At 35.4% G+C, this 21,136-nt stretch overlaps 2 protein-coding genes across 2 annotated transcripts; both read left to right on the plus strand.

Moving 5' to 3' along the window:
- The first annotated feature begins 957 nt into the window (after nt 1-957).
- On the plus strand, nt 958-9,698 carry LOC110455785 (calumenin-A-like). The gene is made up of 6 exons (XM_021506148.1): nt 958-1,196; nt 2,340-2,504; nt 3,191-3,338; nt 4,485-4,650; nt 5,741-5,936; nt 6,803-9,698. The coding sequence occupies exons 2-6, from the start codon at nt 2,342-2,344 to the stop codon at nt 7,078-7,080; spliced, it is 951 nt and encodes a 316-aa protein (XP_021361823.1). The 5' UTR covers nt 958-1,196; nt 2,340-2,341; the 3' UTR covers nt 7,081-9,698.
- Nucleotides 9,699-13,565: 3,867 nt separating this feature from the next.
- LOC110455777 (apolipoprotein D-like) lies at nt 13,566-20,844 on the plus strand. Its single transcript, XM_021506137.1, has 5 exons — nt 13,566-13,768; nt 14,712-14,863; nt 17,074-17,159; nt 17,440-17,541; nt 20,493-20,844. Exons 1-5 carry the CDS (start codon nt 13,622-13,624, stop codon nt 20,669-20,671), a joined length of 666 nt encoding a protein of 221 aa, XP_021361812.1. The 5' UTR covers nt 13,566-13,621; the 3' UTR covers nt 20,672-20,844.
- The last annotated feature ends 292 nt before the right edge of the window (nt 20,845-21,136 follow it).

Below are 21,136 nucleotides of genomic sequence, written 5' to 3' on the forward strand. Positions count from 1 at the left end.
TGTTGGATGTAAGATAACGTATACTCCCTATACATCCATATATACCCCCCCCCCCCCCCCCCCCGGAAAAAGGAAAATAAACAACATCAGAATATTAGAGACTATTACTACAATATCTTCATTACGTCAAAAAAAAAATCCCGCGAGGAATACATTGTTTCTCTTCTATATATTCTTTGTCAAATCAAATCTGGTAAATCTGGCTTTATCTGTTATGTAAAATAACACAATATGGGTTCTCCTTATATCATAGAAGCTTCATAGTAATATCACGGAGTTAGATTATCTAAGTCCGTGATAATATTCACATACGTAAATCTAAATCGTACAATACCACTGATACAGAACTTAAATTAGGAAAATAAGCACATTTTGTACATTTGATTGTATGGAAATATATCCTATATCTAACAAAAAAAAATGACACGAATCATTATATTAACTCTTTAATCTTTAATATTTGAACATAACCAGTAGGACCTAGACCTCCTTTTTTCAAATTCGTGTAATTTATGGGTTTACACGCCTCCCCTTCTGTTCCAACAGTAGGTCAATATATCAAGGTAAACTTGAATCAGCTGTCTGGTGTAGTGTATTTTATTTTAAGCGTACTGTAGTAGATGTATTGTGTGGTGTAATTTATTTTCAGCGTACTGTATCTATATGTATTGACAAATTTTATAGTTGCATCAGTGTGTGTGCGTTACATTTTCAGTTGTACTTGAGCCTATTTTTGAATTGTTGTGTGCCACCTAAATGGTATGATCCCTTCGCCAATGAATACATATGATAGGTCTCCGTCATCTACATGTTAAAATAATTAATAAATGGTTTGCTTAAAAGGGGTTATTGTGGTAAATGCACCTCTATTTACGTTTTCATTTCTAAACATTTTTGTAAGACAGTAAATACACTGTAAATAACGTTCGCTCCCCAATCCCAAGGATTTCCGCTTCCGGTAAACACCGGCTGCTGACGAGCTACGGTCGATCTGTCATCAGATGTCACCTTTGATCTATCACTGTTAGCCACGTTGCATGTTAAAACAAAGCACGAATTTGCACCTGATGATAACGATTTTTATCTTCCACGTGTAATAAACATTGAACCGGAAGACAGATTATTCCGCCTTAAGTAATTTTAAGCTGAGATCTACGTTGCATTTACTAGACAAAGGAAAAGATTCAAGAGATCAGGTTTGAACAGTTGACTATTTGCTTCATTTTGCATTCATTTCATATTATCTATTATTGTTTCCATTACATACTTTCATTCTTGTTTTTTACGAGTATGGTGTTAGCCTATAAGATGCTGTGTAATTCTGAACAAGTCTGGGTGGGTTCTGAGCAGGAGGCGTCTTAGATAACAACTAAACAGAAGCCAGCAGCTGTTGCTGTGGTGATCGCATGTATGAGTGGTCGTATGATATGGCAATTTCTGTCTTGTATATAATGTCCATTCATCTGCCTATCAGTTAGAAACATATTGGTGTATAATTGTCATTAAAGGTATGTAAATTAGAAGAAGAAAAAAAAAAATAATAATAATGCTGCGAATTGAACAGTTGAATAATACTGTAGTTTAACTACAATCACGGACTTAGATAACATCTAATTCCGTGCTCGATACAGGAATATATCGCGAAAAGAAAAGAAAGAAATTAAGTTCACTTCATATATAGACACTTATTTACATAAAGTACATTTTTTTTATTTGCAATATGTACCTATGATTGTACATGTTTGGTCAATTTAGGTCACATTGGGATCAGTTTCTTGCAAAATGTTAAAAAGTTATCACAGCACTTTCTTTCATTTTAGTGATACATACAAACATGATATTCAACAGGAAACCATTTTATATCCTCTGTTTCTTCTCCAGTGGTTATTCTGTCATCATTTGGCAAGCAAGATTTTTGTTTTGATCATTGCGCTGCCGTTCTTCAAATATCAACATAAAACAGTGGTTGTTTGGTCCCCTTTAAGTAACACTATTATAATGAACTTTCATCACACTGCACTTATTAATCCAATGAAATTTTGGCATTACATTAATGTGTGGCAATATTAAGATAACATCATTCTTGAGAAAAAATGACAGAAAATGGGGACTTTAAAAACCTTACCACACTGTTATCATTCCAACATTTTCATGTTTAAAGGAGGTTTGGCAATATATGAAAGGATATATACATGTTTAAAGGATTTTTTTGAAAAAATGGAAAAAGGGATAGAAGCCTTAAGATAATTGACAGTAAAAGAGGTTCAAAAAGTATAGGGGGCATTATTCAGGTTCCACTGAACAACAATAATTGATTGTTATCCTGTTGAATGTTTCAGTGATGAAGTTAGTGTGTTGCGCTGTCCTGTTGCTGGTATCTTGCCACTGGAGCTGTGGAGATCAGGAACAAACCCAGCATGGCAGTCATCATGTCCAGTCTGATTCACACCACTTTGATGGCAACGGAGAGCACAATGCTCACTTTGACCATGAAGCCATTTTGGGTTTGTTTTTTGATAACATTGACCTTGTCAGATGAAAACTAAACTGAAAGTGTGACCTTCATAGACACATATCTTTTATCAATAGCTCGATTAGATCTTTCACAGTGACACTGACAGACCAGCATAATCACTGCCCACTTTTAATTTGTCCTTTGCTTTAGAAAGGCTTATATGCTGTTTTCACTCTGTGACATGCTTTCTAGACAAAATTCCTGATAACCTATCTGTTAAAGAATTTCAGCTAGTTCAATTATATTGTTAAAATTCTTAGAGGACTGGAATTTGTGGCTGTGTACAAGAAATTTCTCCTAATTAATTGATTGATACTTTTTAAATTTCTTTTTTCTGTATGAATTTCTACACCATTTGCTTTATGGTTGTAGATTATCTAATTGATTTACGCTTGAAATTTTCTGTTTCTGTATGAATTTCTACACTATTTGCTGTATAACCGGTTGTAGAATGCCAATATTTCTAATTCTTTAAATGATTAAAGTAAAAATGCTCCAAGTACAGACTAAGATCTAGACTGGTAATAAGTCTTATATTTGGCTCGATCTGCACTTTCTTTTCCTTCTCACTGAAAGTTCTTTATTTAAAAACAAATAAAAGACGTTTCAAACTTTTTGTTTCATCCATAGACTTTTGCTGATGAATTGGCTTTTCATATACTTTCCTTTTTACAGGATCCAAGGAGCTAGAAGAAGAATTTGATACACTTCCTCCAGAGGAGGCTAAGAGGAGACTCAGCCTGCTGTACAAACAAATGGATGTGGATGGGGATACATTTGTCACAGAAGAGGAACTCATGAAGTGGGTCATGGAATCCTTTAAGTAAGTATGATAATAGTCCTGGGCTTGTCAGTATCCATTCAGTATGTTTGTGGTATCTTTTATTATACTACAACACTGTTTTCCCTTGTTTGCAGTATCATTATACATGTTTATTTTATTAAACTGCAAAATTGTTTTCCTTACAACTAGATTAATTGTGGATGTACGCCCAGCTTTGATTGGATTATATTATGTTAGCACCTGACTTTAAAATTTACAATCTATTGGCATGGGCCTGATCTACAGTTTTAATGGCAAGAAAACAGACAAAGAGTTACATTTTCTCGAGTCAAAGTTCAAATTTCTGTGGTCAGGGGTGTACATGTACAGTTTTCATATTTGGGGTACTAGCGTGCAGGTAGATTTTAAAATAGTCTCACTACAGCCAGACCAATATTTTCAAAATAAAAAATTGACATTTTCCACCAACTTTAACACAAATCTTGTAGTGATGACCATCAATCAATTCAAATTGTACATCTCTGCCGCAGTGCATGTGTAATGCCATAATGTATGTAATTCATAAATACTTTAAAATTATCCAAGTGTATTTATTAAGGTATATATGCACATTCTGTGTTTATTACTGGTAGACAGTGTGTCACATAATTACCACAGTCAGATCTGTTCATTATAAGGTCACATGCAACATCACAGATGCAGTGGGACCAGATAATGTGTGATAATCACATTGCCTTAAGTTAAAATATCATTGAGTTAAAACATCCTTTTATCCTCTGCTGGCTTTGGTTATTTTTCCATTTTAATATGACTTGATAAAAAAAATAGAACTTCAGATTTGTTTGCTTAAATGCCTGAAAACTTTCTTATTTTGCTGTATATATTTGCTGTACATATTAGTTTGTGACTTTACCTACCATGTACACAAACAAAAATTTGCACATATGTCCTCTCTGACCTCCTGATTAATAAATCGCAATGACAAATATTTCATTTATTTTTTAATATATAAGTATCTATAAAATGAAATGTGAAAATAAATGTTATGAAAATTTGACTGTTCTTTTAATGTTACTAGTTAAAAAGAGACACACGGTCACTAAATGTCTCCTATCATTTTGTCTATTATATAAAACATAGATAGGATGTAGTACACATTTTTGTAACCTTCATCTTGGTCATTAGGAAGCTTGATGCGGAAGATTCATTGGAAGAATTTGAGAAACAGGATAAAGACAAAGATGGGAAATTAACATGGCGGGAGTTCATTTCTGAAGTGTATGGCTACAACTCAGAAGATATGGAGGACTATAACAAACTCACCGATGATGACCTAGAAGATTTTAACAAGGTATTCTAAACTTCTTAGTTAGGGAGTAAAAACCAATGTCATTTATAATATTGTCACTTGAAAAAATAACATTTTCATCAGATCTACTGATATCGATCGCAATAGCTCACAACTGACATCTACCTGCAAAGAATTTTGTTAACATTACTTCCCCAGAAAAAAAGGCCTCCACTAGTGTATTGGATATGAACTGTTGTTGGTCTCAAATTAGATTGAGCCTAAATAACTTGCATGCAAAATAGCCGCTATGGCAACCTACTTGAAACTCTTGTCGATGTGACTCCTCCGGATTTGAATGTTTTTCTTTAAATGAAAATCCAAGTGTTTAAAAACAAAGATGCTACTACAATTTCCAAAAGGGACACCATGGCTGGCATCGTGAAAATATTATCTCTGATAGGTTGATTATGTGCCACCACTTGGGATTCTTATCAGCGTACAGTGTAAAACCTGTAAGCAGCTAGTTGATGAGGAACATAAACAGGATCAACCTGATATACAAAGAATATGGTATGGCCACAGTCTTTAATGTTGGTTTTCTCCCTCCACAAATGAAAATCCTATCAACATGGAATTTTTATCTATACTGTATAGAAAATAACAAGTAATAATTCATCAAATTTGTCCTGTTGAACAGAAAATTGGTGTGTATGGAATTTTGGACAATTATACTAAATTAATTTGCTTATGTATGAACTGTGGTAAAAAAAAATCCCCCAAGGACAAAAATTAACTTGCATGAGTTTTTTTAATGTTTAAACCTTTTTCCCCACTTCATAAACTAGAATAATGCCAGGGCTGGTGCACTCAAATCAATACCTGCACACGATGTGTTATCTTATTTTGTTTTTAAGAAAACTATATAAATTACCTTGTAATGATCAGGTAACTGCCCTACCCATGTATTTTTGACTGCTTCAGAATTCAAGATATCAGTCCTAGCCTCTGATAACTGTGTGAGACATTTTCAATTTGGAATTTTCTTGTACTGTATGTTATAACTTGTGAAAAAAAATTCTCATGAATTTTTGATCAATTTCATTTCAATCTCTGAAATATTTTGTTTTATTTAATGTGATTTGACATCCAGGTGATATCAGAGGACCAGGAAAAGTTCAAAATTGCCGACTTAAACAAAGATGAAGCATTAGATGAGGAAGAATATCGTGCTTTCACACATCCATACGACTACGTACACATGCATGAGATAGAACTCACCAGGGCACAGAAAGACTACGATAAGGATGGAGATGGATATATTTCAAAACTAGAATATGTTAAAAGAGGTGTGTACATGTATATAGAAAGTAGGTTGTCAATCCTGTATACAGCGACCACCTTCTGAAGTCAATGACGTGGTCACTTAATGCAGGTGGTCTCTTAATACAGGTGGTCTCTAATTAATACAGGCTCTGTTAACAGGACAATAACTGTGATGGGAACTTTCATTGCTAAAGGTCCTGATGTCTATAGTGTTTAACAGGGTTTGAAACCTGTGTGGTGGCAGGCATGGGTTTGCCTACCGACACTAGAGCTCTGAGCACTAGACCCTAAAACAGGGTCTAACAATAGTTGTATAGGTATTGATTTTTTCTGAAAAGTCTTTGTTAATAGATTTGATTGTCCAAATTTGTAACAATTCAGTCGCAACAAGCTTGGGATAAGTTGAGTTTTATTTATTAGGAAACTTCTACAGGTTTCGTCTGAACAGTGGGCTTCTTCAGGACAATTTTTGTCAAAATTTGTCGCCTGAAGTAAAGAAAAATGGGGCACATTAGTTATTGTTATCTGTGAGGGCAAATAATTGAAGTCACATGATTTATATCATAAATGATAACTCTATTATTTCTCTATAATGTTCCCTGATGTTCCTTTGCGGTTATCTTTATATTAACTTTTGGGCATATTTGTATTATATCCTTGCATTTGAAATATAATGAAATAAAGTACAATTGAAAAGATACCAATCACAAGTGAGTCCTGTCCATAAACAAAAGATGAAAACAAATTGGGTGCTTATTAGATTAAATGTGACATACAAAACTTTATTTCAAAAACTGATATGTCTGCTGATACTTGCCATTGTGTCTTAGGTTTCATTCTTGAATATTTTTGGTATATTGTATGTTTTGTTATCTGTTCTTTTTACCAGATGGAGAGGGAGACCGTGAAATGGAGATTTATGAAGAGGAGCAGTTTAGCAGTTATGACAGGGATGGTGATGGAAAGCTTGACCGTGAGGAAATCGTGGAATGGGTGTTGCCTAGCAACAGGGAAGCTTCATTAGAAGAGGCACAACATCTGATACAGCATGCAGACACAAACAAGGATGGCAAACTCTCCGAGGAGGAAATGGTTGACAAACATGATGAATTTGTCGGCAGCCAGGCAACAAACTATGGGGGATACCTACCAAAGGATGAGTTATAGAAATTTAAGTTATTTTGTTAGATTTTTTTTTTTGTATTGAAAAGTATGTACAAGTATGTTTTAAGAATTCAAAATTAGCTTTATGCAATGTTACCAAAGCACTGTAAGCCAATGCACTGTTTACTTATGAAAGATTTCATCCCAATAGCGATTCACTTACCTTATTTATCCAGCAATAAGCCCACCCAGGGTTTATTGCGTGATACATATGGTACATGAATATTGATTTTGTCACACTCAAATCAGTCGTTTCTTTCAATATGTTATGTATACTGTACTTATGTATTTATTACAGTACAAATCTAATTTAAATGTTTTTTTCAATTCAATTATTTTATGTTTTTAGCAAATCTAACAGTAATACTTTTTCAATTTCCCTCCAACCATTAATGAAGTTTAAGGGAACATCCCAGCAAATTTATTGTCTTATGGGTTGCCCTAAATTTAACATTTTTGTGATTATTCTCACAGTTATAATATATTTTAGAATATACTGGTTGTTATACTTTTTCAATGGCCAACCTAGCAAACATATTATTGTAATGATGATATTTTAGTGGTAATTCTGACAAAAGCTTTTTTTTTAAACTACCAGGGCCAAGAATCGGAAATCAATAATTGATTTAGTCAAACTTGTAGAAGGAGTTCACTTTCAGTCCTTAAATCAAAATAAAAAAATTAGGACCTTCTTGAAGTAAGTCAGGAAGTACATGATATTGTCTTATTGCAAATGGTGTCTTCATATAGGTTCAGCACAAATGAAATTTGCTGTTATGGGGAGTTTCAACAGTTGTCTCTTAACACAGGTGGTCTCTAAATAGAGGTTGTCTGATTTTTTTTATACTTTTACATATTGCATGATATGATCAAACACTTTTTGCCTTTTTTCTTAGCTGACGCTGTACATATTTTTGTAAAACTGTGTATTTCGATTTGGTGATATCGTGTTAAATGTCCTCACTTTCACTTATATTTTGTTATACTTTTTACAGTTACGCAACACATTCCAGTTCAGATATTACTGAAGCAAGGTTGAAAAACATTCATACCATATGGATAGGCTTTATTAGTTTAGTGTGTATGTGGATTGTAAACGTGTTGTCAGATGTGACTTTATACCTTATAAAAGAAAAGTTTAGCCAATATTTCTAGAGACTTTTAAGTGCATTATAACTAGCCCAATGCTCAGGACCAGTCAATTGTATGTCGAGGCTGGCAAACACTATATCCGATGAAAATCTAGGTTGGTTAAGTAGCTGATTTTTCAAAATCTGTCTGTAGACTGGTGCTCTAATACTGAAATTGTACAGCCTTGAGTGTTCAATATCATGTACCTGTCAGATAAAGCTAATTTATTTACTGACTGGAGAAAGGGTTTATATTGAGATATGAATATATTATTAACATACAGTATTTATTTTTTATAACGGGATCAAAGTTAGAATGTGCATAGTATAAATATGGCGTTTTTTGTTACCTATATTGAATACTCAAGTCAACCAAAGAAATGTTCTTGTAATTAAGATGTATTTACAAAGTATACCAGATCTATGTTTACTTTGTCATAATATTGTGCTGTAGCAAATCATTTTACAGCTGTTTTTCCCTGTATCACAATCGATAAATTTCACTCATCTGGAAAACAAAGCCCCGAAGCATATGTACCTATAGCGAATGGGGAAAATCATGGCTTATTTACCTCATATATAGATGAAGTGCATTAGTCCGTCTTTCTTCTCATTTGTGATAGGTGATAGAAACTGCATATATTGGCAAATCGGATCAAAGTTTGTACATCAAGTTGGTTTATTTCATACCCTGAAGAATTTGTTTTTTTTAATTCATCAATGCTTATGTCAGAGCAATATCGGAAAAAAGTTTCAAATCAAGCAATCCCTTACTGATGTTGTTAAGCTGGTATTTGTCTATCGTTCTTGATACTTAAGTTGATAGACTGTCTGTTTAGGCATGTTGGTTTTTTCCCCCGTTAATTCCGTATGCAGTTTGATATATGCAGTTTGCATTATTAAAATGTTTTGTTTAGACATTCAGAAGGGTCTCCAATTTAATGCTGCCTTCATGTTTGCCTTGGGAACTTATAATGAATGCTAGACTGGGCACTGACTTATATTTAACAGAGTGATAACCAGGTAGTCTTGTTAAGTTTGCCACAAGTGAATGTTATATTGGAGATACATTTGGATGCAGCACATAATTTTGTACATTGTACAAGTGTATATTAAATGGTTTTAGATACTAAAATATTTTATACTGCCACCATCAAAATTATGATGTTAAAAGGAAATTTGGCATGACATGAAGAGAGATGTATACAGGAATTGAAAAGGAAAAGAGGATAGTTAGAAAGTCAGCAGTAAGCAGGTGATAAATCAAAGTTTTACTAGTATAAATACAATGTACCTAGTCGCCTTATTTTATTGACTTTTTGGTAATATTTAGATACATCAGTCAGTGATTGAAAGGGGATACGATGTTGAATGAATGTTTTATATGAATGACCAAGCTTTACATATGAAATGAAATATATTTAAATACATGTAAAGCTACAAAGCGTTAGATATCACTGTGTTAATAGAAACATTAAAGATTGTGCAATAATATGTTATAACGTGTTTTCAATTCTGTTTCATGTAGGGCTGCAACGATATATTGTATCATATCGTACCGCGATACATATCGTATCGAGAGGTATGCCTATCGTTATAGCCCTAGTTTCACGCACACATTTAAATTGTTCATGTTTGTTCTCTCACGAATTTGCCAAATGAAAACTAAACAGTTTGTCAGGATGCATGTTTACTGCAGACTCCTCCATATGAGACTTAATTTTCAGCTCACCTGTTGGCCATAATCAACCTTATTTTTAAACAACCTCTACAGATCCACATGTTCTACATCAAACTCGTTTTATTGTATTTAAACACAGCAGTAGGAGCAGGCGAAAGTTTCATAAAACCCCTTCCATCATAAAACTTGCACAAATTCTGACAATATAGATATATGTTACTATTTTTATACGCCCGTCGAAGACGCGGACGTATTATGTTATCACGTGAGCGGGCAGGCGGGCGGGTGGGCAAACGATGTCCGCTCGATATCTCGAGTAATTATTAACGGATTAACTTCAAACTTCACAACAAGGTTAATTACCATGAAACCTCGGACAAGTTCGATAACCGCCATTATCCGACCATAATTTGTGGAGTTATGCCCCTTTATGGACTTGCCGAAACAGTGTCCGCTCGATATCTCGAGTAATTATTAACGGATTAACTTCAAACTTCACAACAAGGTTAATTACCATGAAACCACGGACAAGTTTGATAACCGCCATTATCCGACCGTAATTACTGGAGTTATTACCCTTGGTTTCATTAATGCGATGCATAACTTGTCGAAACAGTGTCCGCTCGACCCGATCTACCAGTTATGTTGAATGATTTCTCTTTTAATATCAATTACTCACAAATACTTCATATATTTCAATCATACAAACAACTGCTCATTCAATGTGTGACGGGCGTATTATATACCGCTCGCGGTAACCTTGTTATGAAATATGGATGAAAAGTTTATATAAACAAAATACTTATCACTGAAGTTTTACTTTAGAAGCGGGTGTTTGGAACATTGATAGAAAGAGAAGGGGTGGGGCGAGGGCCAAGGGAGAAAGGGTAAAATGTAATTTGAAATGACGAGGCTCAGAATTACTAAACTGTTGATGGGCCAAAAAACAAACAATACCTAAAAGAAAACTATCTTGACCTTCATTGAAAGTCATGTGGTCAAGTATTGAAGCTTAGGACTTCTGCGGGCAAAAAACCACAATGGCTTAATTGTGTTATGATATGCAGCAGGTAGTTTGCTGGAATGAAAGATTTTACCTGTATTAAATTAAGCTCCTAGAAGTCAAATATTGGATGTGTTGAAAGCTTTAAGCGACCTCTCGAGAACCACATGGTTGGGTCATTCTTTTCACTTCGTAACAGTAAAAAGCTACAAGCTAGTCAAGTTCCAGTTAGGTCATACTCTAAAGGGTTACGCTCAATATCGCTCTCTGCATCCTTAACTATGTGCACTCTAAAGGATTACGCTCAATATCGCCCTCTTCATCCTTAACTATGTGCACCACCTTGTGGATAAGACGAGAAGACTAGTTTGATCCTTTGATGAACATCCAAAGAAATGTCGGTCGCGTAACGGTAAAATTGACCGGCTTTAAAGTCCGGTTATTGCTCTTTTGTAAACTTCAAAGGACATGCACCAGTCTTAACGATGGTCAGGTGTTTTTTTTACCAGAGACCAACCACATAGCTAGTAGCATGCCTTCAATTTTGCTGACATATTCAAGGTGTGGATAAAGCTAAAGTGAGCGTAACCCCTAGAGTATCGAGGTTATACAGTTGGGTGAAAAGAAAAAGTATAACATGGCCATTTTTTCTTTCTTTTTTAGCTTACCTGCGCGAAGGGCAAGTAAGCTTATGCCATGGCGCAGCGTCACGGCCCTGTAGATTTCGACAAAATTTGGTCTGGAGCATCCTTAGGCCAAGGGAACTCAATTTTGTATAAATGGTTGGTGTGGATCCCCTGGAGGCAGAGAGCCGGGGCCCAATAAGGGGAATAGAGGTTAAACCTTTAAATCCTTCTTCTACGGTAGATATTTAGGAATTTTATCCTAATTTGGTCTGGAGCATCCTTGGGCCAAGGGGACTCAAATTTATATAAACAGTGGGTGTGGCCCCCTGGAGGCAGAGGGGTGGTGCCCGAATAGGAGAAAACCTTTGAAATCCTTCTTCTACCATTTTGATTAAGGAATTTTATCCAAATTTTATCTGGGGCATCCTTGAGTCAAGGGGACTGAATATTGTATAAATGGTGGGTGTGGCCCACCTGTGGGCAGGGGCCTAATAGGTGAAATAGAGGTAAACCTTTAAAATCCTTCTTCTGCAATAGGGATTAAAGGATTTCATCCTAATTTTGTCGGGGGCATCCTAGGGCAAAGGTAACTCATATTGTATAAACGGTAGGTGTGGCCCCCTTGGGGCAGAGTTACGGAGCCCAAAAGGGGAAATGGAGGTAAACATCTTTGAAATTCTTCTTCTACCATTGGGATTAAGGGATTTTATCCCAATCTGGTAAGGAACTTCATTGGGCAAAGGGGACTCAAGCTTATTGGTCCAATGATGCATAAAATGATGTATAAATTGTAGGTGGGACCCTTCTGGGGGCAGAGGGGTGGGGCTCAATAGGGGAAGTAGATGTAAACCTTTAAAATCCTTCTTCTACCGGAGCGTTGAAAGGGTTTTTATCCTTATTTGGTCTGGAGCATCACTGGGCCAAGGGGACTCAATTTTGTATAAATAGAGGAAAACCTTTTAAATCCTTCTTTTTCTACAAAAGGGATTATTATATAATATATATCAATACAATTTTAATTATAAATATCATATGTAACATACACAAATGATAATTGATTTATCTTTATTTGGTTTATTGAAAGAATTTTGTAAATAGAAACTTACTTAGAAAGGACCGTAATAATGACGTTTCATCCTTTATCAACCACTGTGGTCCATGGAATCTAGTTCATTGCTCCACAATCTTCTACTACTGTGATCTGCACAAACTGGTTTTTCAGAAATATTGCAGCAAAATTATGGAAAGTTTACCATCAGCCCTTACCAACTTCTAGTTCTAGAAGGATGGTCGCCTATTTAGTTCACATTTAGCTTTGCAATTAGTTTAAGCGCACCCGAATCAGACCAGAAAGAGCAACGATCACACGAATTGTATACAATATAGACTTATATCCCTTATATGTTTATGTATGCGTCTGCAACTCTGGAGATATTGTTATATATGGAATGAGTAGTGCAGTGCTGTATGGTATCATTAGCACCAATCAAATTAGTTATCAATCTGAATCATATTCTGACGACAATCGAGTACAAGTGACACATACAACTTGTCAAATTATACGTCTGTTGTAATAAATCGGTAATACAATTCATATCACTGTGGTGGCCATTGTTTAACGTTATTACATATTTAGATGTAGTTTAACAATGACATATGGGCTATCAAAATGGAGATTTATATTCTAAACCACGAAAGCACTTATATAAGAAGGTATTCAATACATTTACATTTCCAACTTCAATAGATAATATATTTTCAATATATGTATTTTAAACATCAATTTATACGCATATCTTCAATATAAAAATGTATGTATACGTATATATTACATGTAAATATGTATTTTATTCTAAACTTCAATATCGATGTTCATTATGTTTAAGGGATCATTACAAAGCTTGTCAAGTGAATGAGACATACAATAGTAAACTGTAACTATAAATAATCATCAACATGTCATGATCGTAACGATGATATATCATGTGACTAATCAATGTGTGTGATGTATCGTTACGCTTTTGACTTGCAAAGTAAAGGTGATCGTGTGAACCACACGCCAGTTGATCTGGGGCTGTCGTGGTCCGTTTTTACAGTAACCAGTATGTCACTCCGTCTCATGTTTCTCGCTCTTCTGTTCGGAATTATATCGTTGGTCATCGGTTTGAATCCAGCGAAGTCTAAGGAGGGTGAGCCAGGAACTAGAGGGTGCCCGAATCCTCCTACGCAGGTGAACTTCAACCTTAACAAGGTAAAGCTATAGAAAACAGTAACCGTCTTATGTCGGTTTATTCTGTCATTTAGGTAGTCATTTCATTGTATGTCTATGTGGTCACTTTTGTCATACATTTAAAAATTCTTACCACTTTGTCCAAGAGCAATAACACATCCGATTGGTTGAAGTCACTATGAACATGTTCTTGTGGGAATATTAGATATTCAAAATACAACACAACGATTCTGCTTTGTCTGGGAAATCGGGAAGGTATGTAGGGAAATACTGAAAAAAAAAGAAACAAACAAACCCACGGATAAGGTATCAGGCTCAGTTGTTTTACCATCTTACAAGTCGTCTTGAATTTGGCGATGTAATGAGAAGGAGGGGGCAACCGATTAGAGCACTTGTGGAATTATTTGAAACACGTGAGTTACATAATGCATGCTGGACCTCTCCATTGAGGCAGTATTTTCCCTTTATATTTTTTGGCTGTTACACATGTCTAATACAAGTAACCTACGTTGACATCATATCAAAAGACACACAGCTGATTGCACGTATGCTATTTGGTAATAGATACAGCATGCTAAAAATGAAGTACACTGCTCCATACAGCTGTTTCGCCCTTCTAGGTTTCCTCAGTGAGAGGGGACAAAAAGGTGGAAATCCAAATGAAAGAGGCAGTGCCTTTAATTTCCACACTTTGCCTAAAAGTGAATTATTCGATTAAGTCATAAGTTGATATGAACCTATATTTTTATGACAAAGTTAAAAATTGTGAAAAATAAGTAATTACATCACTTGTTTATTGGACTCTAAAACCCATAAATCTGACCATACCGACCAAACAGTATATCACTTATCTGAAAAAAGCGCATATGATTTGTTCCTTTTTACATTAAGTTGTTATTTCATCAGTATTTGACTTCCCAAACTCTATCACCGTGTAGTATTACGGATAATATCTTATTTTCAGTTTACTGGGAACTGGCATGAACATTTTACACTGATACCTGCCAAATCTTTCAGTCACGTTCCCCTGGAATTTAAGTGTCCTACAACTGAAATCGTCCTATACCCAGGCAGCACCACAAACGGTAGCATTCGGGTCAACTCCATACAACGCAAGTACGTAATTTTGTACGAGTTTTTAAGGCGCTTGCCTTCACTTCTCGTTTCATGATTGATTGATGGTGCTGTACGCCCTTGTTCCGGTTATTGCCGGGCCGAGTACCAATAATGGGTGAACGGTGGGTAAGGTAAGGGCGGGGGTGTTGTGTCTTATATTGTTGCAATGTCTCATTCTGATAAACCAGTAGCGGCTAACAAGTAGCTTTTTGTTTTCGAAAACCAACAGATTGATCTTGAACGTGCCTAGCATGACTCACATACCAACAAACACTCACTGTTTGAGGTTGATTATACAATTTGATTGGTTTGAAAGTTTAAATTAGGTCTTTGTGTGATATTAATATGCCGATTCTGTTTCAGGAAGTTTTGACTAAGGTGGATGATAGCATACTACAGTGTAAGCTATTTTTTTAAAGCAATGATTCGCACATCAATCTAGAGCATAATAAAATAACTTCGTGACTAAGAGTAGTCTCCCTTTGTATACGTAGCTATATGGTGGTTGATTAGAGCGAAAATTGGGTGTTAAAATTTCGCTTTTTCGCATTTATGATCGCGAAAAGGTGAAAATGGCACTAATCAGCCACCATACGTAGTGCTCAATCATTTTCCGTTATGAATCGGATCTAATTTCAAGCCTTGACAGAATTCGCCGAGATGTAGCGGCCAAGTTGTGAGTTAGTCCGAATCATTCTAAAGTTTTATCGACTTTTTTCATATCGGTCTGTCGTCGATTAACGTCATAACTAGTACTCCGGCCCTCTATAACATGAGGGAAATACGCGACCCTACATAGGCTGAGGTGGGCGTTTCTACAAATTCTAGTTTGATTTTAATTATACACCCTATCCGATAGCCGTTTTGGCTCTATAAATAGAAGTTTCATTTTAATTAGCTATTGTCATATTTGTACAAAACTCATTTTTTTCCCACGAGAAGAAAAATATGAACATTAAATTTTATCTCTTAGTTACGTCCTTTCTACGAGATTACTTACTCGTTATAATGAGATAATCAAGTTTTAATGAAAATATATCTAACTCTTAATGACGTCATAACTATGACGCCTATGTTGTAATTACATATGTGTAAGTAAATATATTACGTGTATACATTTTCTAATGCGAAAACTTGAGAACTTAATGTGTGTAAATATGTGTTACGGGTAATGAAAGTATACTAAAAGAACCGTGAAAAGAATAGAATAACATAAAAAGTAGCATGCGAGATGATTTCTGCCACTGCAACAATTAAATATATATGTTCCGATTATTTATTTGTACGGCGAAAAAGAAGACACTTTCGATATTTCAGTGCACTGTCCTACCATTGTTGAAGGTTATTTATGTTTAAACGTGTTGAAAATGGCGAATAGTAGATCACAATACGTAGTGATAATCTCTATTATCTTCCTAATTCCGTCGTAATATATTTTTTTTCGAATATTTTTCGATGTATTTTTATCTTTGCTCAAAAACATCTTGTCTGGTGACTAATCAAGTTTATACAGTGACTAGATAGTAAGATCGAGCAGTTGTTACGAGGTGGCGCGATTTTAAGGGTTTGTTGTTCACCTGTCTTGGTTCAACAACACCACCACCACATCCACCAAAGAATAACGCATACTCACGAAAAATGTAACACAAAGTATTTGACAATAAATCATTTGTTATATACTAGATCGTGTTAAGTATTTATTAGGGTCAGCTTCGAATATACAAATGTAAATATGACAGTGTCAACATACAATAGCAAAATTGGTACTCGGACAAAAGTATATGAAACGGATAAATACATCGACAAAGGGAGAATCATTTGATAAACTGTGGAGGCGAAACCAGGGCCCGTATTCATGAAACCATTATCTGCTCAAGCATGAACTTTATGCTCAAACCAATTTTCTAGTCACTTGCTTTAATCATGCGTTATGGTCTGAATTGTCAAGTGTGAATAATTTGATCATAAAATGTTGACAAAACGTTATTTTTTTTTATTACCTAAGCACGAAATTTGACTTAAGCGCGAAAACGGTTAATTCATGACCACAGGTGCAGATCTAGGTAGCCTTTCAAAAAACTGAAAGAAAACACAACTAAATGTAAATAAAATATGTAATTGAAAGCTTGATAAATTAAACATAGCAGGACGTTTCGTCTTAGTACATGAAATGTCTAATGCGGTAGCAAATATTGTGTTATATTTTGCAGGACCGGATACAAGGCGGTTGTAAATGGAAACATTCTTACTCCTGACCCCAAAGAGCCAGCTAAGCTCGCTGTGAAGTTTTCTCCGGGTTTGTATATATAAAGACGTCGCTTCCGATAATTTACGTCGGTTGTAATGGCGGTCTCAAAAAATGGCTAATTTATATGCTTAATGATGGTAATGATCTTATGAAATATTATTTATGTATAAAATATTGTCAAAATAGTTGGTACAAAGGGGAAAAAATAGAAGAAAGATGAAACTATCCTACCATCACCTTAAACTAAGAACTTTCATGACTCCTACAGTTTCTGTTTAGTTTTGAATTCATTACATTGATTTGACCGTTATTGACCAATCGTTTTTAGGATCAGTACTTGCAAGCTATTGGGTCCTAGCTACAGACTACTTGAGATTTGCCCTGGTGTATTCATGCAGTCCAAATCCTATTGTTCCGGTCTATTTTGAAGGTCAGTATAGCAACACATGTTCAGTAGCTGACGGTAAGAAGTTGCAATATTCCTAACATTCCTTACTATACACCTGACTATGCCAGCGAAATTATTTTGTCTGTTTGTCTTTAAATACGCATGTCAGAGTATTAAATACTGGCAATGTATTAGATGTTGCTTCTAATTCTATGTAGAATAAACAATTGAAACATTTTATCTTTATATATTTACATTTGTGTTGCAGTGCCTCTAGATAACAGTACCAACTAAAAATGTTGTTATGATTCAATAAAAGCAAGTGTGTAGTAATATTAACAGTACTACATGTACCGTAACATGACCTCTGCGCTAACAACAACAACAGGCACAGACATTTATAACGAACCCATCTGCTCCAGCCAATACATCTGACAGCGACGTCATTTCCGTTCAAACTTAAAGCGCATCATGGAATATGTTTGAACGGAACTGTTGCATTTAAGCATTGAACTGTTACCAGATGCAGTATACAGTGGATATGAATGCAATTTGGGTGACAGATAAATATTCATTCTAGTTATCTGTCACCCAAATTGCATTTATATCGACTGTATACTGCATCTGGTAACGGTTCAATGCTTATATTTACATTTACATGTACATATTTTGATTTGTATAGTAACTGAAGCAAAATACGTTTGAATTTCCCGCTTATCATATCAGTGACATCAGTTAGTTCAAATACCAGAACAGCCGACATTTCCAGAAGAAATAATATAGTCCCTCGTGTCATCGAAAACCACACGCACATAAAATCGTTTGAACACAAACTTAACTTTATTATTTATTTCATATGAGTGTGTATATGTTGATTTTTTTTGATAATTGCATAACTTCTGCTTGTTTAAAATTAAAGCTATTTTTCGCGCATTGATAGATTACATGTATTTTGAAGTGATGCGGCGCTGAACGGACTTGATTGTTTCCTCGGAAACGCTTATGTTTTCATCGACTGGGATATTACGTTATATTCAGAAGCATGTATATTCGGAAATGTTAAATTAAAGTTGTCCTTTCAGTAGGTGATAACGATTCCAAGGACATTTCGTTTGAAATAGATTCCATGTCTAATCGGTCAGATTAGCATCGCTAGCAGACGACGTTCACAGGGGCTTGGTTTCGTGATTTTGAGTAATGGATGACATCACTGAAAAACCACAACTCTTAAAAATGTATTTATACACATTCTAAAACCTTGTCGATACCCTCGACTTTTACAAGGTTTTAGAAATGCTAAATTTTAGTGTTGTGGTTATTCACTGATGTTATGCATAACTCAAAATCTTTGAAACCGATCCCCTGTGTGATGACGTTAACATGCTTGGTAAATTCGTATCTAGAATGGCTCTTACAATAATTTTGTGGTACCTACTCATCTTATAATACATTTATCTTGTCATAATTTGTCAAGTTGCTTTTTTTTTGCGTTGACCTTTATTGCTAAATGCTAACGAACCCAGAATGTTTTCCGACTATAGGCCTATTGATACCGAAAGTATCGGGCGGCCATGTTTGTTTACCTTGTACCAGCTGTTTTTTAATTGTAGTATACAGTATCATATACTGCAGCTTGGTTTACTTACAACATATAGGCAAGTGCAACATAGAATATAAATATACCCTCATAAATGTTAAAAAGATGCATTTCAAACCTTAATTATAAATTGAAATGCTATTGACGATTTTCTTATAATATCCATCTAAAAACATCATCATTGCATATCTCATAAAACATTTGAGGATTTTGCTTCGGAGGATGTGGTTGTTTTTTTTGTCTCTCATTTCCGTGTGTATAAGATAATAGAGCTGTCCAGGTTAAGAAAGGGATGTAATAAATTTCTTTCTTGCATACTAGACCAAGATATCCGCGTTTCCGGCGGTGCTGGGAAATTCTATCCGACCCACGGGTCTGGATCGCTTACATGCGCAGACTGGCGATGGAATTATAGTGACCTTTCGGGGTCACGCTATTGTTCGTGACGTCATTTTATGACGTTTTGGGGTCAGTAAGGGTCATTGACGTCATTAACAATTGTCATCCGGGCTTCATTTGCAAATGAGAAATGTGCTGACAGTTTACAAGTTTACTAGAAGAGCAGCTGTTTTTACGGGTTTTAGGTAATAAGTAAAAAATAGATCCCATCCCTGATGCGATGTACGGATAAGGTAATTCAAACATAAGGGATAAAATATGAAGCAGAAGACCTTTGGCTGCCGAGGCCTCGTGTTTGACGACTTACGAATATTCCCCCTCGGATTGAGATTCCCTCTATATTAAACTTACACCCCATTTCCCGTGACGTGACGTCACAATGGCTCAACAATGACGTGACGTCAAGAATTTGGAAAACTCCGATGCCGCAATGTGGAAAAGGCAAATATGGGGTATGCTTAATCTCACTGACTAAATCGTTTTCGTCAAAAAAGCTCAGGGGAAAGTTGATATTTTCAAAATGGTACTGTAGCCAGTCCAAACGCGTTTTCATGGTTTGTGAGCTTATTCTGGTAGTTGGAATGAAAGAAAAATACTCTGTCATGCCCAAGGGTGTAGGATAGGTAAATTCCACCTGAGGGTTTTTCAAATTTTGTAAAAACCAAATTTGAAAATCCCGAGGGTTGAATTTCTCTACCCTACACCCTTGGGCATGAAATAGTCTTATAATATAAACCTGCATTAATGATGACCACGAAGAAGTAACATGTCATCACATATACATCCAAAAAAGTGCATAATTGATAAAATTGTAGGTCCTTTTGTACAAAAAATGCCCCGTATAAATGTAAGAAAACTCTGAACATTGTAGGTCCTTGCTACATGCATACTATTATTATAGGAGATACTCGTGCTGGGTATTACTTGATTCTCTATGGGTAGTGTACTACAGGGCTGTTTGACTCATTACATACTCTATCACGTGGTTATATTTCAGAGCATATATCCGTGCTGACGAGAAAGACGGGGGAGTTACTCGGTTCGATCCACTACACGATCGAGAGGCTGACGGAGGCGCACTTCAAGGACAGAAAGCTCCGTACAGTGTTGTCAGATCAGACAAGATGTGGCACTGTGAAGCTCTCGAAAAAAACATTTTTTTCAGATATAGTTTAAAGGTACTGTTATATCAAGCAAAAGTATCAAGAATTTTGCGTGGAAATATGTTTTGTGGTTAGTTTGTAAGATTAATTGCTGATAAACAGCTATTTGATTGGTTTATATACCCATTTATCACGCCATAAATCGAACAAATGTATAATAAATGTATATATAATAAAACATATATATTTGATGAGCAGGAGCATACGTGTCGCTTACTCTTAGGTATTTTGTCGGGGGGATCGGGAGACAGACAAAAACTAGCTTTTGTTTCCATCAAAGGCTGAATTATTGAAGAACTTATCAGGACTGGTAACAAAAACCTAGCCAAGTCCTTCAATTTCACAATGACATATATCGACAATGCACTGTCTTTAAATAGGAAGACATTTATTGACCATGACGTCTTCAGCTTCAGCTTGGTCATTGCAGACCATTCTACCTCAGCCACATTCCTCGATATTGACTTACAACAAGACT

This window comes from Mizuhopecten yessoensis, unplaced genomic scaffold (assembly GCF_002113885.1).
Source record: "Mizuhopecten yessoensis strain PY_sf001 unplaced genomic scaffold, ASM211388v2 scaffold8381, whole genome shotgun sequence".
In the NCBI taxonomy this organism is placed as follows: Eukaryota; Metazoa; Mollusca; class Bivalvia; order Pectinida; family Pectinidae; genus Mizuhopecten; species Mizuhopecten yessoensis.

Coding starts and splice junctions, on each gene's coding strand:
- LOC110455777 (XM_021506137.1), top strand. CDS start 13,622: ATGTCACTCCGTCTCATGTTTCTCGCTCTTCTGTTCGGAATTATATCG. Junction 13,769..14,711: donor TGAACTTCAACCTTAACAAG/GTAAAGCTATAG, acceptor TCTTATTTTCAG/TTTACTGGGAACTGGCATGA. Junction 17,542..20,492: donor TGTTCCGGTCTATTTTGAAG/GTCAGTATAGCA, acceptor GTTATATTTCAG/AGCATATATCCGTGCTGACG.
- LOC110455785 (XM_021506148.1), top strand. CDS start 2,342: ATGAAGTTAGTGTGTTGCGCTGTCCTGTTGCTGGTATCTTGCCACTGG. Junction 3,339..4,484: donor TGGGTCATGGAATCCTTTAA/GTAAGTATGATA, acceptor CTTGGTCATTAG/GAAGCTTGATGCGGAAGATT. Junction 5,937..6,802: donor ACTAGAATATGTTAAAAGAG/GTGTGTACATGT, acceptor TCTTTTTACCAG/ATGGAGAGGGAGACCGTGAA.